Source organism: Gopherus flavomarginatus, chromosome 1 (genome assembly GCF_025201925.1).
Source record: "Gopherus flavomarginatus isolate rGopFla2 chromosome 1, rGopFla2.mat.asm, whole genome shotgun sequence".
NCBI lineage: Eukaryota > Metazoa > Chordata > Testudines > Testudinidae > Gopherus > Gopherus flavomarginatus.
The window spans coordinates 238,105,516-238,129,695 of NC_066617.1; the positions used below are offsets into that span (position 1 = coordinate 238,105,516).

A 24,180-nucleotide genomic window follows, 5' to 3' on the forward strand; every position below is an offset into this window, starting at 1 on the left:
TTGCCCGTTTCTGAACCTTTTCTAATGCCAGTATATCTTTCTTGAGATGAGATCACATCTGTACTCAGAATGACTCTACAAAGCCGAGAAAAAACTGCCATGAAGCGGGGAGATTCACTGCCCTGCTGAAGAGGCACAAGTGTGGTGTTTAAATGCTGCTTGTATTATTAGAACTGGGAGCACTGGCTGTTGGGAGCCTGAAAGGACAGGAAACAGGAAGGAAAGGGGAGGAGTTGAGGCAACTGAGTGAGAGTTACAGAGTGTGCAGCAGCAGCTTGGTAAAGAGGTTTCCACTGTAAAAATAAAGTCCCCTTGAAGCTTGTTAGTACCTTGCCTGCTTGATACAGCATTTTGGTGATGAGGATGGATCTTCTGCCTCTGAACCCACCTGCACCCTTTCTGCAAAGCCCAGGTGTGCCTCCAATTGCTTTTACTGTCTGGATCTATATGTTTGAGACTTACCTGCTTGTAATCAGTGCTACAGAGATTTTTGAAGTAAGAAAGCGTACTCTGCTAATCCACTGCCTTGGTGTAGAAGGGCAGCATATATTTTACACTTTTTCCCTTGCAGATGATAAATATGAGACTGCACTCACTGCATTAAAGAACTTTTTTGTGCTAATTGCTACAGATTTTGCCAGCATGAGCAGAAACCAGAAGAGACTATCATGCAGTATATTGCTTCCCTGGGGAGTCTGATTGTGACTTAAGGAATATGGTAGATGAGATGATTAAAAACCAAGTCATGGAGAAAACAACCATGCTTCGTGTAAGAGAACACTTACTTCTAGAAGCACAACTTATACTAGAAAAAGCAATAACTATTGCTACTCAGATTAAGTCAGCTACAGCTGAAACCAGACTAATGAGCAAAGATACAGGAGGCACAGTCCACCCTGTGACTCGTTTGCAGAAACCTTCACTATTGCTGCAAACAGTTACAAGGGGTAAATTGAAGCACCTTCCCCGCTCTGCACATACATTCTGGGCAGGCCACGTGGCACCCAACAGACTGGCCCCCCTCAACCTTAAGCAAGAAGTTAGGGTGACTCATTCCATTGCCACCCAGCTCATGGACTCCACCCTTCCTCGTGGCTGCTGCTGTTTTGCTCAGGCCTGGGGGCTCCACGGCCTCGCACGTGCTAAACTCGCGCAAGATCCCAACCAGCCACCCACCATCTGGGCGAGTGAGCGGGGGACGGGGGCGCAGAGCATTATGCATGGACCGCCTCCGCCCCAAAGCCCAGCGTGCCTCGTTCCAGCGCCAGCACACTGCACATGCGCGGGGGAGGGGAGACGCGTGAGTGACGTGCACTTTTTCATCCGTCCTCGCGCACCATTCCCGTTGTGAGGCGCGCGAGCCTGAGCCGGGCGGAACTGCACAAAGAAGCGGTTAATTCGGCCCCGCCCCTTTTTGTGTCACATGCGTGCGACTCGAGCTCCACAGGCGCTCGCCCTCCCAGCGGGTGGGAAGCGAGATCTCGCGAGGTTTCGACAAGGAGAGGGCGGCGCGAGGTTAGGGGGCGTCGCTCGGTTTGTTGGCGCTGAGTTGATAGAATAATAGGCGCGTCAGCGGCGGCCGGCGCGTGCAGGGAGAAGAGGTGCGTGGGTGTGCGAGGTTCCCGAGCGCCCTTCCTGGAACCAAAGCGCTGTGCCGCGCGAGCCGGCCCCGCGCGGGGCTCTGACGTTGGGAGCCACCACAGCCCCGCCCCCTGCATAAACGCTGGGCCTCTAGGCGGACCCGGCAGCGGTTGCTGCGTCCTGCAGGCCCGTCATCGAGCCCTGCCTCAGCGTGTGGGGTGGACGGGTCCCCCCGCCCCACGTGTCTATGCTCCCCCCGGGCCCGTGGGGGGAGAGGTTGCGCCGTGGTTTGGCGGGACTCTGCCCTTACACAGAGCTGTCTTAGCTGCCTTTGCAATGTTAAAGCGCCGCTCAGACTAGGATTAGCCCCCCCCCCCCCCTCTCTCTCTCTCTCTCTCACACACACACACACCCACACACCCACCCCCCATGTGGAGAGGGCTTGCGGGGAAATGGTGCCCTGGGCTAACTTCTATTTTGGTGCTCCTGGCCCCCTTGGGTGTGGTGCCCCCCGTTGCCCCAGGCCACCGTGGGCTCCCCACCCTCCCTCGCCCCTAACCTCTGCACCCCCTCTTGCACCCGTGTGGGGAAACTGACCTGGATGCAGGGAGCAGAGCTGCTAGGTCGCCTTGAATGCTGGGAGGGCGGCGGGGAGCAACATCGGGACTCCCTGCATCCAGGTCACTTCCTCACCTGCCTGCCTGAGAGAAAGGCAGAAAGCAGCAGCAGCTCCTGATGCTCGCCTCCCAGCCCAGGTGAGGAAAGTGATCTGGATGCATGGAGCACTTGGTGTTGCTCCTCATTCTCCCGCTCACAGCCCCCTAGGAGGGCATGAAGGAACACTGTGGAGGGGTGCACTGCACTTTGGGCAGTCACCCATGTCCTCCCAGTCAGCCCTGGTGTTGGGTGATACTGTGTAGGTGGTTGTACAGTTTCTATTCCATAGTCAGTGCAGGTGTTTGAGGCAATAATAAATTTCTCCAAAATTCTAAAAGTAAGACAAATGTGATTGGACTACATTGGAAGGGGTGCTGATGGGCAGGTGTGGTGACTTTTCCCTCCCATTTAAGCTGCCTTTCACTCCTATTTGAAATTGAGTACATTTCAAGCTGGTGGTTTCCTTTTATGGTCATGGATTATCAGACTCGCACAGTGTTTTATTTGAAGCAGAAATCAAGACAATCTACCCTCCTAGATTTTTTTTTTTTTTTGGACACTTAGCATTCATGAACTTCCAGACAGTGAATGTGTTTTCAGTTCTTCTTTGTAATTGTCTAGAGTTTGTATTTCTAATGACATAGCTGTGTTGGTCTTAGGCGGGGGACCGTGGAGCAGGGACACAGGCCAGTGGCTGCTCTCCGACCCATACGTCAGACAGGTGGTGGGTCCATGGCATGGTGCCCAACAACTGCCCAGGCTCCCCTGCTGGGCTCCAGCTGCCACCTGGCTGAAGGGGGGCAGGGGAAGAAGAGGGGCCAGGGCAGGCCCATGGTGAAAAGGGGATGGGTCAGGCTCATTCCACTTTCAAAAAGTGGGGAGGCCATGGCCTCCTGAGGCCCCTACCCCTGTTGCAGCACCCCTGGTCCCAGGATATTAGAAAGACAAAGTGAGTGAGGTAATATCTTTTATTGGACCAACTTCTGTTAATGAAAGAGACAAGGTTACACAGAGTTCTTCAGCTTGAAAGCTGCTCTCACCAACAGAAGTTTGCCCCCCAAAAGGTATTATTTCACCCACCTTGTTTCTCTAGAGCTTGTATTGTCACCTGCAAAATATGGCCCAATCCTGCAATCTAATCTGTGCAAGCAGAGTCTTTATGGATCAGTTTGCATGAGATGTTACTGATTACCTTCTACATGGCTCCCATTGTAGTGTCAGGGCCTTAACATACAGCTTTGCTTTTCTTTTTTTTCTAATCACTCAACTTGGTTTTGGCTTTCTGTGTTTTCCACCAGGTATTTTAAATATTTTTAATGGATGATGGAACATCTCTCTTATAATGTCCAGCAATAAACTCATCTGGTGGTGTCTAGCTACCTCGTTCATTACAAGTCTGTGGCGGTAAAATGATCCTGTTCTGAGCAAATCCATTTATTGTTATACCATCTGGATTCAGGGGCTACTTTGCAGAGGAATGTGGGCCACTAAACGCTTGTGTAGCATCCAAAGGCAATGGCCTCCTTTGAAAGAGGATGGACTGCATGGTAGCATATTTTTTAGAATTCAGCAGTTTTGGACTGGTGTTCTGGGTTACTGCAATCTAAGAGCCACACATGTTAAATCCGCATATAATGTAAGTATTTACTTAATTTATTTTTTTCTATAGTGTTATAGGTATTCATAGTGCTCTTTCAACAACAGGACCAGATCCCTTCCTCTAGAGATTGCTGTTTTAAGATTTGATGAATTGAGGACTACTGGCATAAGGGATTGGAGGTTTGGACATTAACTCAGAAAAATGACCAGACTGGGGAGTGGAGGTTGGGAAGTAACAGGATACGTGACTTGCCATATAGGTTTCTTGTTGTTCTAGCTTCTTTAAGAGAAAAATAAAACCTCTGTGTAGTTATAGTGTAGGAAAAATAAGATGATTACTGATGTGGAAGACTAGCTAAAAAAAAGAAATGTTTAGGAGAGACTTCAGGAGGGCATGGACTGAGGTGATTTGTTTTACTGAAGAAGGGAATTAGTCCTCGTGTGTGTGGGGATGAGGCACAAAGACCAGAAAAAGAGGTAAAGGATTTGTTAAGGTAGGATAAGAGCCTAAAACTTGAGTATCACTATGGAACGTATGCAAGGAGAAAAGCCTAAGGCTGTGGAAACATAACTGAAGCAGTTCACAAGATCATTTATGAAATACAAACTTAATCTTGGTGTTTGCACATCATATTCTACACATAATGCCTGTAAGTGGCATAGTCTACTGCACCTAGTTTTATACATCCACTTAGATTAGTTTCAGCTTTGAAAGTGTAAATTATTGCATGCTGTTGTTTATTATAAATAATAGCATATAAAATGTTATATATAGTAGTGTGTTTAGACACTGTACAAATATGCAAATGACATGGAGCTTTTATTCACCTTTCTAAGGAAAACATGCCCAGCTAGTTTTAAAGAACACATCATAATTTTTCACAGTATTATTTTAAATACTTCAGAAAAAAATCAGCCGAGATTTTCCTGCAACCATTCCTTTTATTCTTTCCTTCAAAAGATTAACCTTTGATTGTCTTAATGTGTGTCCCAGGTACAGAATGAATGGCTGATAATGGACATGGCAACCGCTGTTGTTGCTGAGGAAGTTAAAACAGCCTGTAGGAAAGGGCCCAAAGCAACGTACGATGGAAGACAATTCATGATGGAAGGTATTTAATACTTTTGTTCTCAGTTACATTTCAAGTATCTTGTTTTTATCATCAAATTACTGTATAATATGGATTTAAGTATTTTGGGAAAAAAGCAACATACAGGAATTTTTTATTGCTAATAAAAAAGGGTTTTGTGTTTTTTTTCACAGTGCACTAAATAATAATAATTATGGTTCACTGCAGTACATTCTGCAATGTAAAAAATAAATTTTATTCACCCAATACACTATTGGTCCAATCAAGTTGAAGTCAGCAGAAGTCTTTCTGTATACTTTATTGGGACTTGGCTGATGATTCAGAAGAAGCTTTTTTTTATTATTATTAAATATGTGGAGATATTCCTATCTCATAGAACTGGAAGGGACCCCAAAAGGTCATCAAGTCCAACCCCTGCCTTCACTAGCAGGACCAAGTACTGATTTTGCCCCAGATCCCTAAGTGGCCCCCTAAAAGATTGAACTCACAACCCTGAGTTTAGCAGGCCAATGTTCAAACCACTCCATCCTGGAACAGTCTACTGAATAACTAGGACACAATCAGGTATTATTTTGTAGTCCTTTAGCTTGTAAGGTGGTATCATGAAGTGACATAGTAATGGAGTCTTTGTGTGCGCTTTGGGCTCAATCCAAAGCCCATTGAAATCAATGCAAAGACACTCTCTTGACTTCAGTAGTTTCTGAATTAGAACCTTTGTGTTTGATACAGCTCACCCACTTGGGGTTTTTGTGGTCCTGAAGATACACCAAAGGCAGACTCTCATAAGTATTTACCCCATCAGGTTTCTTGATGCTTATTAAATTAATAGTTATTTTACAATCGCTGGAAAGCTGCCTCAGTGTGAGTATAGATTTGTAAATACCTTGCATCTCTTCCTTTTATGCCCTTTCTTATTTTCTCAAGGTAAAGTCCAAGTTAAATTGTAAGCTTGTTTATTGAACTAGCAGTGCATCTTAGCTAACCATCCAGTGTGCTAAAGTAATATTTTAAGGCTTTTCATTTAATACAAATATTCATATCTTATCTAAACTGCTTGGTAGCTATCATTCAGTATATTTTTGTTCATAAAAATGGCCTATTTGTTGGCAGTTCCTTTTTGTTAATTCTTGTTAAAATTTTTGGTGAAATAAGTTTATAGCAAATGTTAGGCTGTGGATTGTTGTTTTTAAAATAGCTTTTTTTACTCTTATTTGTGTAACGATATTTCCCAGAAGCCCAACAGACATAGAGGCCCCATTGCGCTAGCTGCTGTACATACACATAGTAAGACACAGCCCTGCCCTCAAATTTTTAGTGCGAGGTTACAGTCCTGCAGTACATGCAGACTCAATGAGTGAGCAAACATCCTTCATCCACCCACATGTATTACATTGCAGGATGAGGGCCTAAATAGACAAGACAGATTAAGAGAAGAAATACCAACTATATAGAAATTGATTTTTCTTTGGCTCTTTGTTATACCAATTATATTAGACCAGTAAAAACCAGCAGGATCTTATTAAAGGGGACAAGACAAAGATGCCACATTTATTATGATAATTTGATTTATGACTAATAACTAATATCTTAATTCTTATACACACACATTATACCTAATACCTATACACACACACACACACATTCACATTATACCTAATACCTATACACACACACACATACACACACATATTCACACACACATCCACATTCATCAGGTGTTCTGCAGCTGCTGCATAGTTACCAGTCCTGAAGATAGCTTAAGTTCATGGCTTGATTTTGCAGCTTGGATTCGTAGCTTGTGGCGGCTAACTGGCCAGGAAAGCCGGGCACAAGGCCGAGCTGGATCTCTGTTGGGCAGGCACCGATGTTCTTCCATGTTGGCAGCAGAATGTTACCCAGGCCACATCCACACTACAGAGTAAAATTGAAATTAATAAAATCGATTTTATAAAACAGGTTTTATAAAATCGATTTTACGCGTCCACACTAGGGCACATTACTTCGGTGGTGTGCGTCCATGGTCCCAGGCTACCATCGATTTCTGGAGTGGTGCACTCTGGGTAGCTCAGTAAAAGAATGGGACCAATAACTTCGATTTCCGTCCACACTAACCCTAATTAGATATAGTAATATCGATTTTAGGGTTACTCCTCTCGTTGAGCAGGAGTATAGAAATCGATTTTAAGACCCCTTAAAATCGATTTTAAGTGCCTTGTAGTGTGGACGGGTACAGCGTTAAATCGATTTAATGCTGTTTAAATCGATTTAAAGCTGTAGTGTGGAACAGGCCCCAGAGTCTCTCATCTCACCCTTCTTTTTTATAGGCTTTTAGTTTGGATTCAAAGTCTATAGGTCTTGCTGTGTCACGCTGCCTCTGGGTTTAGATTGATCACCCATCAATTGCAGGTGTGACTTTCAGCCTTGAACCTGGCTTTGATCTTCCTTCTGTTGTTCTGTTGTCCTTTTCTTTTTAGGGTGGATGCTTCTTACTTTGTTTAGGGCTGTTGTCTAGGTCTTTAGCCGTTGGTATTTGAACTTTATCTCATCAGGACAGGCTGGGGCTGGAGGTTGATTCCATCATTCATACATACCTCATTCACACATCTAAACTAAACTAATCAGATTACAGCAGGGTTTGCAAAAATGAAGGTTGGAGGAAGCTTTTACAAAATGGAGTGAGTGTTTTAAAATGGGGTTTGAATTACAATATGGAACAGAAGTTACAGTATAGGCAAGTATGGTGAATGGTGAACAGAAGTTACATTAATAAAGTGAACAATTAAAAACAATTTCATTTATCAGTTCTACATCTTAAAATAATTAAAATACATTTTCAGTTCAAATGAGTTTGCACACATAAGTAGATGCATCTTCACTACTGGTTCCACTTCATTCAGGGTCTCTGCAAGTCTTTAAACAGCAGTTCTATGGAACACTTAAGAAGGCTCTTGTGGCAGTAGGAGTTCAAGCAGTTCCTTCATGCTGCTGACATTGAACTCTCTTGTCTGCTTGACAGCCTTTTGTTTGAAGCACTGGAATTTTGAACTAGTGACCACCTTTATTGGTCAGTGGTCCAGTGTAATCAGCAAACAGGCCAGGTAAAATTGTTGCTGTTTTTATGAAGGAAGATTTACATGGTTGTGTGGGAAGGGTTAGTTCTAAATTTGAATAGGTTTGTTACATAGCTTTTTGGGGCAGAGGGAAGGGGACAGAACTTTAAAAAACAAAGATTTAGTCATGACTGTTTTTCATTTTAACTATTCCAGTGCTACAGATTTATAAATACCCTTATTTTTTTGGCTTTCCTCTACCCAGAGCTGTACCCTAGGGATCCTATTATGGCACACTGTAGAATTCTCTGTGCCCTTGCCCACCTGTTCAGAATGCCAGATTTGCCATTGCCTAAGGACCCTTTCTCATTAGCTAAGTTAATGCAAAGAGCTGGTATATTGGTGTAAACCTATCCCAAAAATATCCCTTGTACAGAAGCCTCTTGCTTCAAGGCATAGAGTTTTCTCTCTCTGCTCTGTTCTTGCTTCACAGAAGATGCAAGAAGGATTTCAATGCATGAGACATGGGTGAGCCAGAGGTGGGAAGGATTGATTTGAGAGTGGTAGGGTGTGTGTCCTAGGCAAGTTTGTCTCCTTGCCTTTGCAATGGCCCATAGGCATTCTGTATAACCGAGGCACCAGTTAGGGCAGCCCTTGGGCTTGCCCTAGTTTGTGCCATGTGGCGATCTAGCCCCTAGAAGTCTCTGAACGGGGGAGGTGGAGCTATCCTCCCTCTTTTCCCACAACAGCACTAAGACCTTATCTATGCTACCACTTTACAGCACTGAAACTTTCTCACTCGGGTATGAAAAAACACACCCCCTCCCAAGCGCTGGAAAGTGGCAATGTAGGCAGTGCACCAGCGCTGGGAGCTGCTCCCCTCACGGAAGCACTTTAACATTGCTAATGAAGGCATACCTTAAGATGAATCTGCACTTAAGTCATGTTTACCTGTTTGTGCATGCCTTAAATGCAAAGTTATGTTCTCTTTGAAAACACTGGCAAGCAGCAACTGTCTGATGTTCCCAGATGCAACAGTCAATGCCAAATTCAATGTAAATTAAACAGGAGAGGTTTACAGACTAGAGAAAACAAAAAATGTTCAGTGAAATGTAAATACTTTATCTTGGAAACTAAAATAAAATTCTGAAAGTTGCCACTAAAGTTATGGAGAAATGTAGAGGAAAACGGACTCTCTTATTGAGCTCCATAACAGACCCCAGCTTTTGGTTTTAGTCTGTATCATTTTTTATATTTATTTTTCTACATCCTTGCACTTCAAAAATAATTGATGTCACCATTTCAGTACACGCTAGGCTTAGATTATCTCTTACATATGTAGGTAGTACCAAAAAAAACTTCTCTGATTTCAGAAAATCTTAATTTTGCTCTCTCCCTGTTACATTTTCTTCTTAAAATACACTTTCTATGGCATTTATTTTGTTTTTGTATTTTCTCAGCAATTCTGCATAAAATATTCATATATATTCTCCAGTTACTTTTCTCACATATCACTTAATTTGTTTGTTATACAACTAATTGGTTTACAGTATATCTCATCTTTCTTGAAATAGACATCGATTATTTTGTAAATTACAGTTTCGCACTGGTGCTTTGTGGCACAGAGAATAAAGTTCTGTGAATTAAATATGACAGTTACAAATAAATTAGTTCTGTATAGGGAAAAATAGAGATTAAATATATAGATAATTGTCACACAGTCTTCTTGATTTCTTCCTGTCATTAAAATCAGAACTAGTAGACAAACAGGATGAAATCATGGTGCCAAAGTCAATTTGAATTTGCCATTAATTTCAGTGGAGCCAGGATTCCATCTATGGTTTCCATATAGGAAATGAGAACAACCGGAGTAGTTAAACTGAAATTTTGGGGGGGGAGGGGTTGGAGAGGACCCTCAGGGGATTTTTGGTAATGTTGTGTGTTGTTAAATAGCTGCTCCCTCCTGCCAGGGAGGAGGGTTCTGTACAGCAGTAGTCATTGTGGATTAAGTGATACTTCTGTATATTCCCACACAAAAAAATTAGAGGCAAGATAGGAAGTGTTTTTTTCAGTGAAATTCTATTAACACCATCTAAATGATACACTTTTTTTGTAAAGAAAATCTTACACTTTCAATAGAAAATCTCCCATACATTAATGCTTCATTTCTGTGCTACCTGATGGATGGATGGAAGAGATTCAGCATAGAAGTTTAAGCGAAGTACAGACTTTAATGTATAAAATGCATCAAACTGTTTCTTGATAATGGATTGATGCTTTTTCATAACTTTCAACAGGAACTTTAGGTATTTTTAAACCTGTATATAGAGAGGCAATCTTTCGCCTCTTCCTGCTTTAGGGAAAGCCCTTGGCGGGCCAGGCCAATTTGTTTACCTGTCCCATCCGCAGGTCCTGCTGATTGCAGCTCCCACTGGTCGCAGTTTGCCACTGCAGGCCAATAGGGTCTGCTGGAAGCTGCCCACACCACTTCCTGCAGCCCCCATTGGCCCAGAGCAGCGAACCGTGGCCAGTGGGAGCCCCGATTGGCTGGACCTGTGGACGGGGCAGGTAATCAAACCGGCCTGGCCCGCCAGGGGCTTTCCCTACACAAGCGGTGACCCCAGTTTGTTAGGGGCTTCTCTTTCAAAATGCTTTATTCTTCTGGTCATTCATCACATCACCATATGAAGCCACCTGAACCTATACTGTACACATGGGATGTGTTAGAGGCATGCAAACTAAATTTGGGAAAACAAGGAGTCTTAATGCCTAGAGAATTCAAATATTCCTTCAGGTAATGAGGATCAAGCAAATCTGTCCATAGTGACTCTGTAACTGTGACACTGCACCGCATATTCTTCATAGTGATATTATTATAATATAATTATGATGTATTTTATGCAAGATAAGTCATGTGAGATGTCATTGGAAAGGTTATGATCTGCTGAATATGATTATCCTATTTGTATGCATGTATCATTTTTGTACTTGAAGTTAGGAATATTGACCATGTATCTGTATTACAAGAGTGTTTATACCTGGGGAACGCTCACTAGGCTAGAGGTTCTCAGTCTAGATGGTCCATTCAGGTTAATGAGCCATTAGGAGAAAACAATAGGCCTTAGAAGAAGCTTATCTCCAACGTGGGGGCCTTCCTGAGGACACTACAAACAGCCTCTGAGTGATGGCTGCTGTGACACTACAGGGACATGTGACCAGGTCACCTGGTGCTGGTCTGAATCTTGGGATATCTGTGTTTTTCCACTGACTGGTGTGGGAACCAAGCTTTGAAACAAAGGGTTCCCACCATATGCAAAAGCTCTATAAGGTAGGAGAGTGACATTATCATGGTTCTTCACTGACTCCCCACCCGGAGTGTCTCCTGGAAACACCTGAGGAACCAAGACTGAACTGGGGGAACTGCTAGACCAGTCTAAAGGGTTTTTAGTCTGTGAATGGAACACCTGGAGTTTTGAAGCTGTAAGCTAGTGCAGCTTTCCCCTTAAACTGCAGTCTGCTTGTACCCTCACTTAGGGTGAAAATTTGCTATTCATATCTGATCTATGTAGTATATTAAGCTTAGTTTGCGGTTTTTGTTTATTTGCTAGGTAATCTGTTTTGATCTGTTTTGAGATCCCTTTAATCACTTAAAATCTGTCTTTTGTAGTTAATAAACTTGTTTTTGCTTTATTTAAAACCTGTGTGGGGAAGTCATAACTGGGGCAGAAAACTGTTGTGTATTCCTCTCCACACTGAGGGAGGGGATGAATTTCACGAGGTTATGCTGTAAGGACGGTATTTGGGTTTACGCTCCAGAGGGGGTGCGTGCCTGAATAGCTTGGAAGTTCTCTAGCTGGAGCCTTCCCATGCAGGACCTGGACACAGCATCTGCATGTAACAGTAGGTGGGTGTGTACCTACCTGTATGTGTGCTGGTGAAAGTGCAGGCTGGTCACCGCAGCACAGTGTAAAGGGAGCCTAGGCTGGTGGGTTGGGGGGCTCAGTGGTACCCCAGTTTCAGGTGGAACCCCAGGAGGAATCCATTACAGTAACTTTATGTGAACATATGTTTGAGAAGCACAATGAGGTTTAACAACATTATTATTGTAGTAACATTGGCATGCCTTGGCACCCTCAACTAAATTTACCTTTAAAATACAATATATTCAAAGAGAATTAATTTTATAGCTTTTATTTTTGCATGATTTACAAGTCCAGTCCAAAACACACAGAAGAATTTGCATGAAATAAGTGGATTATATAGAGAAAAATTAAGCTAATATACTGGGTTTTGGTGCGAAGAGGAAGATAATTTACAAAGGAAATTTTAAAGATATAGTTAATTAGAGTAACAAATCTATTCTCATTTGGCATTCATCTAGACCTTTGTGTTTTAGGAGCTAATAGTATCTTGAGGCTGAGAGAATAGCACGAACTATATGGTCTGGCTTTGTTCTTCATCGCCTTTTAACAGTCATTTCTTAATCCTTTGCTGAAGGTCTGAGATCATAAGGGTTAGGCCTTCTGTTACGTACTTAGCTTATTTTTTGATTGTTTATTTTAACTGTCTTCTGTACAGTATATGGCTTTTATGATCAGCAATAGCAGAATCTTGCAAGTTTCTGGAGGTATGTATATGTAAGAAGTTAGGTCTTTACGGTTTTGTCTACTCAAAATGACTTCAGGGGAAAAAAAAAATTCTCTAATATTGCCACAAGTTCAGTTGAGCCCATGGTAACACTGGAGGAAATTTTGTTTTTAAAATTTGCTTGTATAAGCACAGCATTTGAATTTAAGGGATCTAATGATGTTTGCTTTGGACACTTGTCCTCCCTAAACCTGAGAGTAGACTCAATCCTGTAAGAGATTTCAAATTCCTTTAAAAACAACGAGGAGTCTGGTGGCACCTTAAAGACTAACAGATTTATTTGGGCATAAGCTTTTGTGGTAAAAAAAAAAAAAAAACCACTTCAGATGCATCGTGGCTTTTCTACCCATGAACGCTTATGCTCAAATAAATCTATTAGTCTTTAAGGTGCCACCAGACTCCTCGTTTTTGTGGATACGGACTAACATGGCTACAACTCTGATACTCAGATTCCTTTGTTACACATTGAGCAATTGAGCTCTAGTTAACTCCATGTTTAATATTTATGTGCTCTAGATGCCATGCTAAGCCATTTTTCCTTAAGGTAGGCAAATGCCTCGATCCTGTAAACACTTATGTACTTGCTTAACTTCACTGCTGTGAGTAGTCCCATTGAAATCAATGAGCAGCCACATATGTAACCTCCTTTCTCCCAATTCCATTTGAAATTCTAAATCTTATAAGAAATATAAATTAATATAAGGCACCCTGTATCTCATACCTCCACTATTTCTGCAAAAATCTAAAGTAATATATCTGGGCACAACAGGGAAGTTAAAAATTAAATTTCAGCTTAATTTTCCCTTTTTACATTTTGTTAGTTTAAATTAGATCAGGGATCAGCAACCTTTGGCACACGGCCTGTCAGGGAAATCTGCTGGTGGGCTGGAACAGTTTGTTTACCTGCAGCGTCCGCAGGTTTAGCTGATCGCAGCTGCCACTGGCCGCTGTTCACTGTCCCAGGCCAATGGGGCTGTGGGAAGTGGCGTGGGCCGAGGGATATGCTGACTGCGACTTCCCGCAGCCCCAATTGGCCTGGAACAGCGAACTGTGGCCAGTGGGAGCTGCGATTGGCTGAACCTCTGGACTCTGCAGGTAAACAAACCTTTCCGGCCCGCCAGCGGATTTCCCTTACGGGCTGCATGCCAAAGGTTGCCGATCCCTGAATTAGACCCTTAACTCCTTTAAAGTGCATGTGGTGGATTTTGTTTTATATAACTATAGTTTTTCTCTCTTTTGTATCGTCTTATGATTGCAACTATAACGTATTTTCCTTTCTCTGAATAAGAAATGCCCTTTACATAAATTTGTCTTTGCATTATTAGATGCTGATGGTAGCATTTCTAAAGTAAATTAATTCCAATAATGAAAGGAAAAAAGTGTTTTTCTAAGAGGACTATTTTAGAGTCAGTACTGCACATTTAAAGAGAATATGATGACCAGATGTAATTATCTACAATTCTGAGCAATTTTAACTTTCTGAGCCAGCAGCAAAATGGCTTTAAACTGTACCAATCCATCAGACAGTTCTGGAAAATGACTAGAATCATTGATTTTTTTTTAAGTTGTCTTTACTAAGTCTCCAGATATGGGAAGACTTATCTACTCAATATACAGTGTTAAACTTTTTAATTTAACAGAGGAATACAACATTTATAAAAACACTTTATTAATATTTTATTGTGGATAAAAATAGTTTTCCACTTGGAACAATAGAAATGGAGTAGTATTTGACTAAGTTGCATTTTGAATACAATTGCCCTGAAGTTCAAAGATGCTGTGGACCTACAAGCTCCTATTGAATTAATTGAGGGTTGAAGATGCTCATCTCCGTTGAAAACAAGCCAGCTGTTTTTAGATATTGTGCTTGTGTGTGTTATATAGCAAAAAATAAATGTGTTAAAGCATTTAACTGATCCATCTTCTGATGGCAAAATTTTGTTTCCACAGCAAAAATGAAACATCTCAACCTATCATTTGCAGCTTGTGGGTTTCTGGGTATATACCACTTGGGGGCAGCATCTGCTCTTTGCAGACATGGTAAGAAGTTACTGAAGGTTGTGAAGGCTTTTGCAGGAGCTTCTGCAGGATCACTGGTTGCCACAGTTCTGTTAACAATGCCAGAAAACATAGAGGTAATTGAAAAATAACTAATTCATTTAGAATGTAGTGGTTTTTTAAAAAAAAAAACAACTTAAATTCCTAAAGTAAGCTTTTTAAGGTGGCACTATTTTTATTTAGTCAACAGTTTTTGGGGGTTTTTTGTTTTGTTGTTTTTTTTAGTTCTTGTCTAGGAGGAGAGCTCACAACTCTTTGTTTTCCATAACAAAGAAAGTGTGTGTATATTCCTCATACAGTTTTTAAAACACTTGCCAGCTAATGACGTATGTACTCAATTGACGACATAAGATTATATTTTAGCTGTATAATTTTAAAGTCATATATGGATGAAGATTTGTTGAGATATGTAAAGTCATACATACACGTGTGGACACACATACACTATTTGTATCCTTGTAGTTTAGGACAGCGGTTCTCAACGGAGGATCTGCAGCCTCCTGGGGGGTCCATGAGCCAGTTTCAGGGGGTCCATGAGCTCCAAGCCCTGGTTCCCTGTTGAGCAGAAGGCCCGAGCCCATGGGCAGAGGTGGAGGGGAGTTCAGGGGTGCGTTAACCCCCATACTGCAGTGCCTTACCCACAGCAGGGCAGTTCCGGCGGCAGCTCCGCACACCCCTCTTCCTCACCTCCCGAAGCCTCGCCTTCTGGTCAGGTTGGTGATCGGAAACTGGAGCTGGGCAGTGCAGGGTGGCTGCTGCTCTGACAGGTTTCATGGAGGAGGCAGTGTTGCGGTCCCTCATCTCTTCCTTTTGGTGCCCAGGGCTATGGCTGATCCTCAGCGCCCAACCCCTTTTGACTGCTTGTGCAACCAGTAAGAGCTACCTGGGCATGGGGACCTGGTTCTGCAGAGCCTTTGGGGAGCAGTAACCACATGGGGGGGTGGGTCTCCTGGCACAGCCTCTAGCTACCCCTCTCCCTGAGCTCTGCCTTCCACTTGTTCGCAGCCCCTAGGATCCCTCTTCCTGCACCCTGAGTGGTTTTCAAAGTTTTTGAGCTGAACCCCTCACCCTTTGAGTTATAATTTTTGGTTGCGCCTCCCCCCAACCCAGACAAGCTGGGTGGTCTGCTGAGGTTAGTCGGGGAGTAGAGGTGGCGCTCCCTTTCCGAGCCCTGCTATGCGGAGCTGTCCCGAGCCCTGCCGGCCCTGCCCCACGCCGCACCCCAAATAGAAGTCAAACTACACCTATGCCCGCAGTCCCTGCACAGGGGCCAGAGCCCCAACACCCTTTAGGGCAGAAGCCCAGAGGGGGACCCCCCAGCGCCTCCAATCCTCACCACCACCACCTGGGCTCTGGAGTTTTTTTAACATGTTGGGGTGGGAGGAGAAGGCTCAGAAAGAAAAAGGTTGAGAACCCTGGGTTTAGGAGACAGTATGAAGGAAGTGATGAGTGAGAGAGACAGTATGAGGGAAGTGGTGAGTGTGATTTGTGCTGGTGATATGATTAATTTATTAAAGTTTGCTGTAGAGAAGTAATCAGTTTCTGTCCTAGGCTGGTAGTTACAGCCAACTGCTGACACTGTTCAGTAAACATGCACTACTGTCCTTTTAAGGAAGGAGATATAAGGAACAGACAGGTGCTTTCTTACTTGACTGATATTAACACACATAATTATAGGCTTTGATTCTCTATTTTGTCCAAGATCTGATTGGGTGGAGCAAAGGGTGGATAAGTGGGGGTATGTTTGCAGGAAGCCGGTTGTTGCTTTCCGATTCAGTGCCACGTGGCCCTGCACAGTTTGAGGCTGTCCCTATGAACTTATGCCAATGGAGGATGATGCATAGCAGAGCTCTGCTCTGCCATTCCCCTTACCTGTCCCACCCAGGCTCCCCCCCCAAAAAAAAAAAAATATCCCGTCCTCCTTATGTTGGCAGTGGGGCGGGAGACAGGTAGTGAAGCAGCAGAGCTGTCTGGTGGAGAGTTCTCTGCAACAGCAGTTCTCCACTGCTACCTCGGCTGGTTGAAGGCCACTTTGCACTTCTTATGGAGCCAATGTCAGCTAAACCAGGCCAGCTGTAGGTGTTTAACTACTGTGTAGACATACCTAAAAGGGTTTAGTTTTCAATACACATAACTTCCAACAAAGTATTTTGCCTCTCTTATTTCTTTGTGAAATGAGTGAATACAGCATTGAAGAATACCAGACCTTGCTAAACATTGAAATATTTGACATTTAATATCAATGTGTTAGGCAATGATAAAACATCAATTTTGATATTATCAGGAAAATATTATTTGAGGGATCAGATGGAAAATAAACTCTGTGTCACAATCTCTTGGTTTTCCCATTTTGTCACCACGTTTGTGGCCTGAACAAGGGCTATTTGTCTGAAGCTCTAGTCAGCAAAGAGGGGTATGGCATTTGACAGACTACAGAAATCAGATAGATGAAATAGTAAAATTGATATCTTCCTCCTTCTTAAAGAAGGTTTCCTGTCTTTTATTAATAAGATGCACAGGCTAGGGGTCCTGTTGAACTGAGACTGAAAAAGTTGCTCACCAAGGGCGAGTGGAAAACTAGGATGCATAAATTAGCTGAGATTAGCTAGGTCCATTTCTCTCTTCTGCTGACTGGAACTTCTTCCTTCTGGCCTCTTTCCTTTGACTGGTATCAATTTCAATTATCTCACACACCCTGCGTCCAGCCTCTGTTCTCTTTATCCAGTGGGCAGAATAGTGGATACACTTACTTGCCCAGATAGCATTTCTGTTTATACTGGGCTTCTGGGCAATAGGGGTTTTTCTCCAGCCTAGCCCTTTTTATAGGTTAAGATGTAGGAAAAGTTTTGGTTTTGCTCTTTTATTAGAGTAAAGCACATATTACATTGTCTGATTTTAATGAAATTTTGCATATATGAAATCATATGAACTAGAGAACACTATTTGAGCTCTCTAGCCTTTCTTTACATTTTTTAAATTAACTTTTTCATCATTCTGTTTCTGTTGCACTAATGAAAAATTATGTGATCTCTCCAATGGGCAAAATAATACAATAGAACCTCAGAGTTATGAACACCAGAGTTACGAACTGACCGGTCAAGCACACACCTCATTTGTAACCAGAAGTACGCAATCAGGCAGCAGCAGAGACAAAAAATAAGGCAAATACAGTACAGTACTGTGTTAAGCATAAACTACTAAAAAATAAAGGGAAAGGAGCATTTTTCTTTTTCATAGTAAAGTTTTAAAGCTGTATTAAGTTGTAAACTTTTGAAAGAACAACAATAACATTTTGTTCAGAATTACAAACATTTCAGAGTTACAAGCAACCTCCATTCCTGAGATGTTCATAACTCTGAGGTTCTACTGTATCTCTTAGGCTTGGTCTACATTGGGGTAGGGGAGGAGGATCGATCTAAGATATGCAACTTCATATGAGAATAGCGTATCTGAAGTCGACATCTTTGATTGAATTTAAATTACTTACTTCGTCTCCTCGCGGTGCTGAATCGATAGCTGTGGCTCCCCCATTGACTTTGCTTCTGCCTCTCGCACTGCTGGAGTTCAGCAGTTGACGGAAGAGCAATCAGGGATCAATTTATCGAGTGTACACTACACGCAATAAATCAATCCCCTATCTATCGCTAACCGCCCATGTACCCTTAATTCCTGTGGATGTTACCCAAAGACATTTCAGTCTTGTGGATAGAGTGTGTTTCATTCAAATGTACTTCTACTGAAATTTCCATTCAACTTTTCTGTCGCTGTAATTCTATATTCTTACCATTAGCAAAAAAATTCCATCTGAGCCAAAACATGAACAAAGAATGTTACAAAGAAAATTCCAACATAGACATATTTGGTATCCATAAAAGCAACTTTGTTAGAAAAGTTAGGTGTTTTTTCAAATATGGCTAAGTTAGACAGATCATAGTTAGGACTCTCTCCCACCCCTGATTTCAGAGCTCTCGTGTGGGTTTCTGAATCTGAGGAGAGAGTCCAAAAGTGAGGTGGGCTGTAATTAGTTCTTGGTGAATAATGGATTTTTTCAGTTTGCTGTAAAATTAAAAAAAATAGAATAAAAAAAGTTTTGTGTTGAACTGAAAATATTTTTTTGAAAACTTCCTACAAATCAAAACATTTCAGGAATGTTAAAACAAAACATTTTGACGCCAAAACTTTTCATTTTGACTTTCAGGCTTTTTGATTAAAACAAAGGAAAGGAGGACTAGATTCACAACATGGATTAGTGAAGAAGTGGTGGCTCAGCTCCCTTGTAAGCTTTAGCCCAGTGGTTAGGGCACTCACTTGGGATGTGTGAGGTGCCGAATGTGATTTTCAAAAGTGCCCGAGCAGGTTAGGCACTTAACTTCCACTAGTTTCTGCATCTTTAGGCATATCAATACTAAGTCACTTTTGAAAATGGAACTTAGGCTCCTAAGTCACACTGATTCTTTTAAATATTTTAACTAATATCTCATTACCATAACTTTGAGTGGTTGTAAAAGGGAGATATTCTTTTTGATGGCAAAAGTGAGTAATTCTTATTATGAATAGATCCTGTCATACAAAACGATAGCCTATAATACTGAATTCACATAGTGTGTCCACACTTACTCACTTGAAATGAACAGGTGATTTGGAATTGGTAATGCTCTATAGAGCCCAGTTTATGTCCGTAGTTCCTATCTGATATGTATTTGACCTATGAGAAATGAGTTGGTCTCAGACATCTTAAATTAAAGATTTGTTTCTAGTACAAATCTAGCACAGTTAGCATTAATTCACACATACGTTGCCAATTTATACAGAGAACCTGTAGGGAGACTAAATTTTCCTCTGTCACTTAGGGGAATGCTTAGGTGGGCCAGATTTAGGACACATGCAAGGGGTATGGGGAAGTTTTACTGCTGCCAATCGTATATATCTCTTTTGTGGATAGGAAGGATGCCTTCTGTTTTCAGGGCTGTCAATCTTTACCTTTTCTGAGCACTGATTTTATAACATGTAAACAAAACAAACAAACAAACAAAAATCCCTGTGATCGGATGTCTCCAAATGGTTGATCCAAGTCTTTATTTTTAGTTCATTTATTTATTGCAACAAATTCAGTATTGCATCATGCAGGAAGCTATTAACCAAAGAACTCTAAACTATTTTCTAGACCACTCTGATGTACAACTGAACACTTAAAATGCATTTCGGTACAACATGTTTCTTGAAAACCAGTTTTGAAAACTGGATTGCAGGTTCTTCAAGACACTAGAATCAGAATAGCTCTTTTCACAAAATGGTATAGGAATTCATACAAATACAGTTTTGCTAATCTCAGGCATTCAAAGTGCAAAGTTAGACCCTCTGAAAATCATTTCAAAAGCAAATAAATATTGGGTTCTTTTTATTTGCTTTCTGACAGTTGAGCTTCTAGCATATTAGGGTTCACATTTCTGAGCTTTGATCTGCAATTATGAGGTTTGGAAACTTCCTTTTTTTAAAAATATATATATTCCCTTTATAACATGACATTAGGACCTGAAACTTTAAGAAAAACACTAGATGTTGCAAGACTTGTCAATAAAGTGGTGAGAGATAGCAGTATATTCAATACTTGCAAGTAAATATGAATTTAATATGTTGTCACAAAAGCATATTTACTGTACATAAAGTAATTGTGTTCAGCAGCTTTGGAAAACTGGCCCTTAGTCAGGCCCGCCGATGGGGTGGGGATTAGGAGGGGGCAATTGCCCAGGGGCCCAGGCGATTTAAAAGGGCCCAGGGGCCCCTGATGGCCTTTGAAATCGCCCAGGCGGGCTGCAGGGCTCTTAAACACACATGATGTGGTACCGACGGCAGTGAAGGCTGCCAAGCGAACATGTGGAAGCTCTTGCCATACTGGAAGAACACCCATTGACTGTTCTGCCCTGGGACCTGAAATTGCTGTCGGTTGGCCTGCCCTTAGTTACATGTAAGATAGACATTATTGGGGTATTTTTACAGGATCAGTATTATGCAAGTCCTGAGGGGTAGGTAGGCTAGGCTCTGTCAAATCTCTTGTGGGTCAGATGCAAGATTACCTTTATTCCATTTTAAATTGCTTGCATTTACTGCAGATTGGTTCTCAGGATGTCTTTTATGTGTCCGTTTTGCCTACCCACTTCAGTTGTCATCAGTACTTGTTAATTTTTCCCAGTAACTGCAGAAATTTTGCTTTTGCATCAGTGAGAAAGGAGCCTTTAAATATCTTTTCAGTCTTTGTTTTTATACAGCTGTCTTGAAATATCTCATCTATATTTTTATTGTTTAAGTGAATTTTAAGACGTCACTTTCCATTGAAATGCCCTGATATAAAAACTAACTTCCTCAATGATACATGTCAGTGGATTCCTCGTCTAATGGGTGATATTCATAGAAAATAAACAGCAGACCTTTGCGATTTTTTCTTTCACCTGATATATATCACCCATTTTATATATATATCTCCATCCAAAAGGCATGTTGTTTATTTTCTATGAATATATAAATGTAATAAAACTTTCTCTTACAATATTTCCCATGTGATGTACACAAGTGAGATGGTGTGTTGTGGAGAAGTAATTCATTTATCTTACCCACAAATGCTTTGTCTGTAATGGGACATGAGCAAACATAGACTTCATCAGTTATCTTGTAACTCCTTTTTGGTAAAGTAAACTCTCATCAATTAATATGCTATGGGTAAAGCATTACACTACAATTATTTATAATTAACATTTTGTGTAATTCAGGTGGACATGGTTTTAATAACTACAGAACCTTTCATACGAAGCATTTTAATTTTCAGGAATGTGAGGTGTTTACCTATAAGTTCGCAGAGGAAATTAGAAAACTGTACTTTGGTGCAGTGACACCAGGTTACGATTTCATGACAAGACTTAGGTACGTATCTTAATGTACTTTTCTAAGTTCTGTTCTATATAAAGCTCAAAAATAGTGAGAAAGTATAGAAGGCTATTTGTACTATGGAAAGCTCAGCTTTCTTCTGTTTCTGAAATATTTATAAGCTGTTCAATAATTAATAGTGAATAATGGTAATCGTTTTCTTTATTATAGGGCAGGTATAGAGTCTTTTCTTCCTTCTAATGCTCATGAGATAGCAGAGAATCGTCTCTATGTATCAATCACCAACACTAAAAATGGAAAAAATTATTTGGTTTCAAATTTTGCCTCCAGGGAGGACCTCATTAAGGTAACAAAGTTGCATATCACTTCTGTAAATGAAAATGCATACCTGTCTCCCAAAATCTGTAACATTTTTTTTTAATTAATTGGATTAAATCCTGTTCCTTTTACTCATTTGAGTAATCTCACTGATTTCAGTGGGACGGCGCACATAACCAAGGCAAGCAAAAATGTAATGGCACAGCAGCACCACTGTAGTTAAGGTTGTGTCACAACTTCTGTTTAAAGGTCAATGTTTTGAAGTCTTCTAAAATCAACATGCTTAATCAGATTCTGTTCAAATGTGGTGTGCCTCATGATGGTGCAGGATAAGGCTAGTTACCCAAATTTGGGCTAGAAGTTCCAGAGATACAAACCCTGAAAAAAACTAGCCATTTTTCAAAAAGTTTCCAGGTTTTTGTACAGAGCAGGAGCTCAAACTCTTGATGTGATGCAGATCAAATGGTCTGTCTGTTGAGTTTTACCCAAAGTTGTGCACAACACCCACTTAATCTTTGTGAGACCCAAACTGAAAACAGTATTTAAGAAAATGTACATTATTTATGGAATGCATGCAACAATACAGAAAAATACCTACAAGATTTACATTCCTGCCATTTACTCAACTCTAGTACATAAGAATGGCCGTATTGGGTCAGACTAATGGTCCATCTAACACAGTATCAAGTCTCTGTCAGTGACCAGTGCCAGATGCTTCAGAAGGAATGAACAGAACAGAGCAATTTATCAAGTGATCCATCTCCTGTCATCCAGTGCTATCTTCTGGCAGTCAGAGGTTTAGGGACACCCAGAACATGGGGTTGCATCCCTGCACATCTTGGCTAATAGCCATTGAGGAACGTATCCTCCATGAACTTACCTAATTCTTTTTTGAACACAATTATAGTTTTGGCCTTCACAACAACCCATGGCAATGACTTACACACGTTGACTGTGCATTATGGGAACAAGTTTGTTTTAAACCTGATGCCTCTTAGTTTCATCAGGTGACCCCTAGTTTATGTGTTTTGTAAAGGCATAAATAATAGTTTCCTATTCACTGCCTTCATACCATTCATGATTTTATATGCATCAAATATATCACTCCTTAATCTTCTTTTTTCTAAGATGAACAGTAACAGTCTTTTTAATCTCTCCTTGTATGGAGCTGCTCCATATCCCTAATGATTTCTGTTGCCCTTCTCTGTAGTTTTTCAAATTTTAATATATCTTTTTGGAGATGGGACAACCATAATTGCACTCATTATTTAGGTGTGGACATACCATGAATTTCTATAGTAGCATTATGATATTTCTGTTTTATTATTTATCACTTTCTTATGCTTCCTAGCAAGTTTAGGTTTTTTGACTAGTGCTGCATATTGAGCGGGTGTTTTCAGAGAACTATTCACAGTGACCGACAAGATCTTTCTTGAGTAGTAACAGCTAATTTAGAGCCGATAATTTTGTATGGGTGGAGGTTCTGTTTGCTCCTCCTTGGTCCTCTTCCTCCTCCTGATCCCGCTACTGGCTAATTGTGATACTCAGAGTGTAGGTAAGAGGCTTGGCCCATCAGGTGAGGAAGTGCCTGCCAATGGAAGGGAAGCTCTCTCATATTTCAGAAATATGAGAATAGGGGAAAAAAGTAATTTTCCTGGCAAGTGGCAGGGTCCCATCAGTGTACGCAAAGGACCTGGTGATTGTGAAGGGGTTCACTTGCTGCTCGAGTGCTTTCTTTTGGCCAGGCATGGTACAGCAGCTCTTTCCCCATATGGTATCCCTTCCTGGCAGTCGCTCTGTCAGTGTAGTGGTCTCTGTTCCCACAATTTGGCCCTCCAGTTAGGTCAAGCTTTACTCCACCCTGTCTTGGTTAACAGAATCCAACCTAACTGTAGTCCAGTGACTTTGCAACCAGTTTGCTATCTGTCTCTGGGCTCTCTGTTCTTTATGCCCCTTACCTCAAGGGCTTTCACCCCAATTTCCTCAATGGCTGATAGGGGAGCCCTCCCTCTTCTCTAGGTTCCAGCTCACAGCCAAAGTCTACTCCCTCAGACTCCTTAGTGCTTCCCTGCACTCTTCTATCCCTTGGAGAGTGATTGCAGACTCTCTTCCTGCAGCCCTCTTCTGGTACAAATTTCCTGGCTTTATAATCACCACCCAGCCCCTCCCGTGCTGGGTTTCATCATCAGTTAAGCCAGGCTGTCTCTCTCAGAAGGTACTGCCAGGTATGTTAGTTAGCCTCGGGCCGACAGTAACCCCTTCAAGGCCTGTGTGGGGTACACCCCCATCACAGAGACTTA

The 24,180-nt window shown here is 41.7% G+C and overlaps 1 protein-coding gene across 2 annotated transcripts in view; it reads left to right on the forward strand.

The window, feature by feature from the left end:
* The first annotated feature begins 1,427 nt into the window (after positions 1 to 1,427).
* PNPLA4 (patatin like phospholipase domain containing 4) overlaps positions 1,428 to 24,180 on the forward strand; it is a 47,947-nt gene continuing 25,194 nt past the window's right edge. The window contains exons 1-6 of one of the 2 annotated variants that reach the window (XM_050964394.1): positions 1,428 to 1,601; positions 3,537 to 3,874; positions 4,832 to 4,949; positions 14,576 to 14,760; positions 21,504 to 21,598; positions 21,773 to 21,908. In XM_050964394.1, coding sequence (XP_050820351.1) covers positions 3,716 to 3,874; positions 4,832 to 4,949; positions 14,576 to 14,760; positions 21,504 to 21,598; positions 21,773 to 21,908 — 693 coding nt within the window. In that variant the 5' untranslated portion in view covers positions 1,428 to 1,601; positions 3,537 to 3,715. The remainder of the gene's footprint in view (positions 1,602 to 3,536; positions 3,875 to 4,831; positions 4,950 to 14,575; positions 14,761 to 21,503; positions 21,599 to 21,772; positions 21,909 to 24,180) is intronic. The other variant, XM_050964401.1, reaches the window with a different exon arrangement.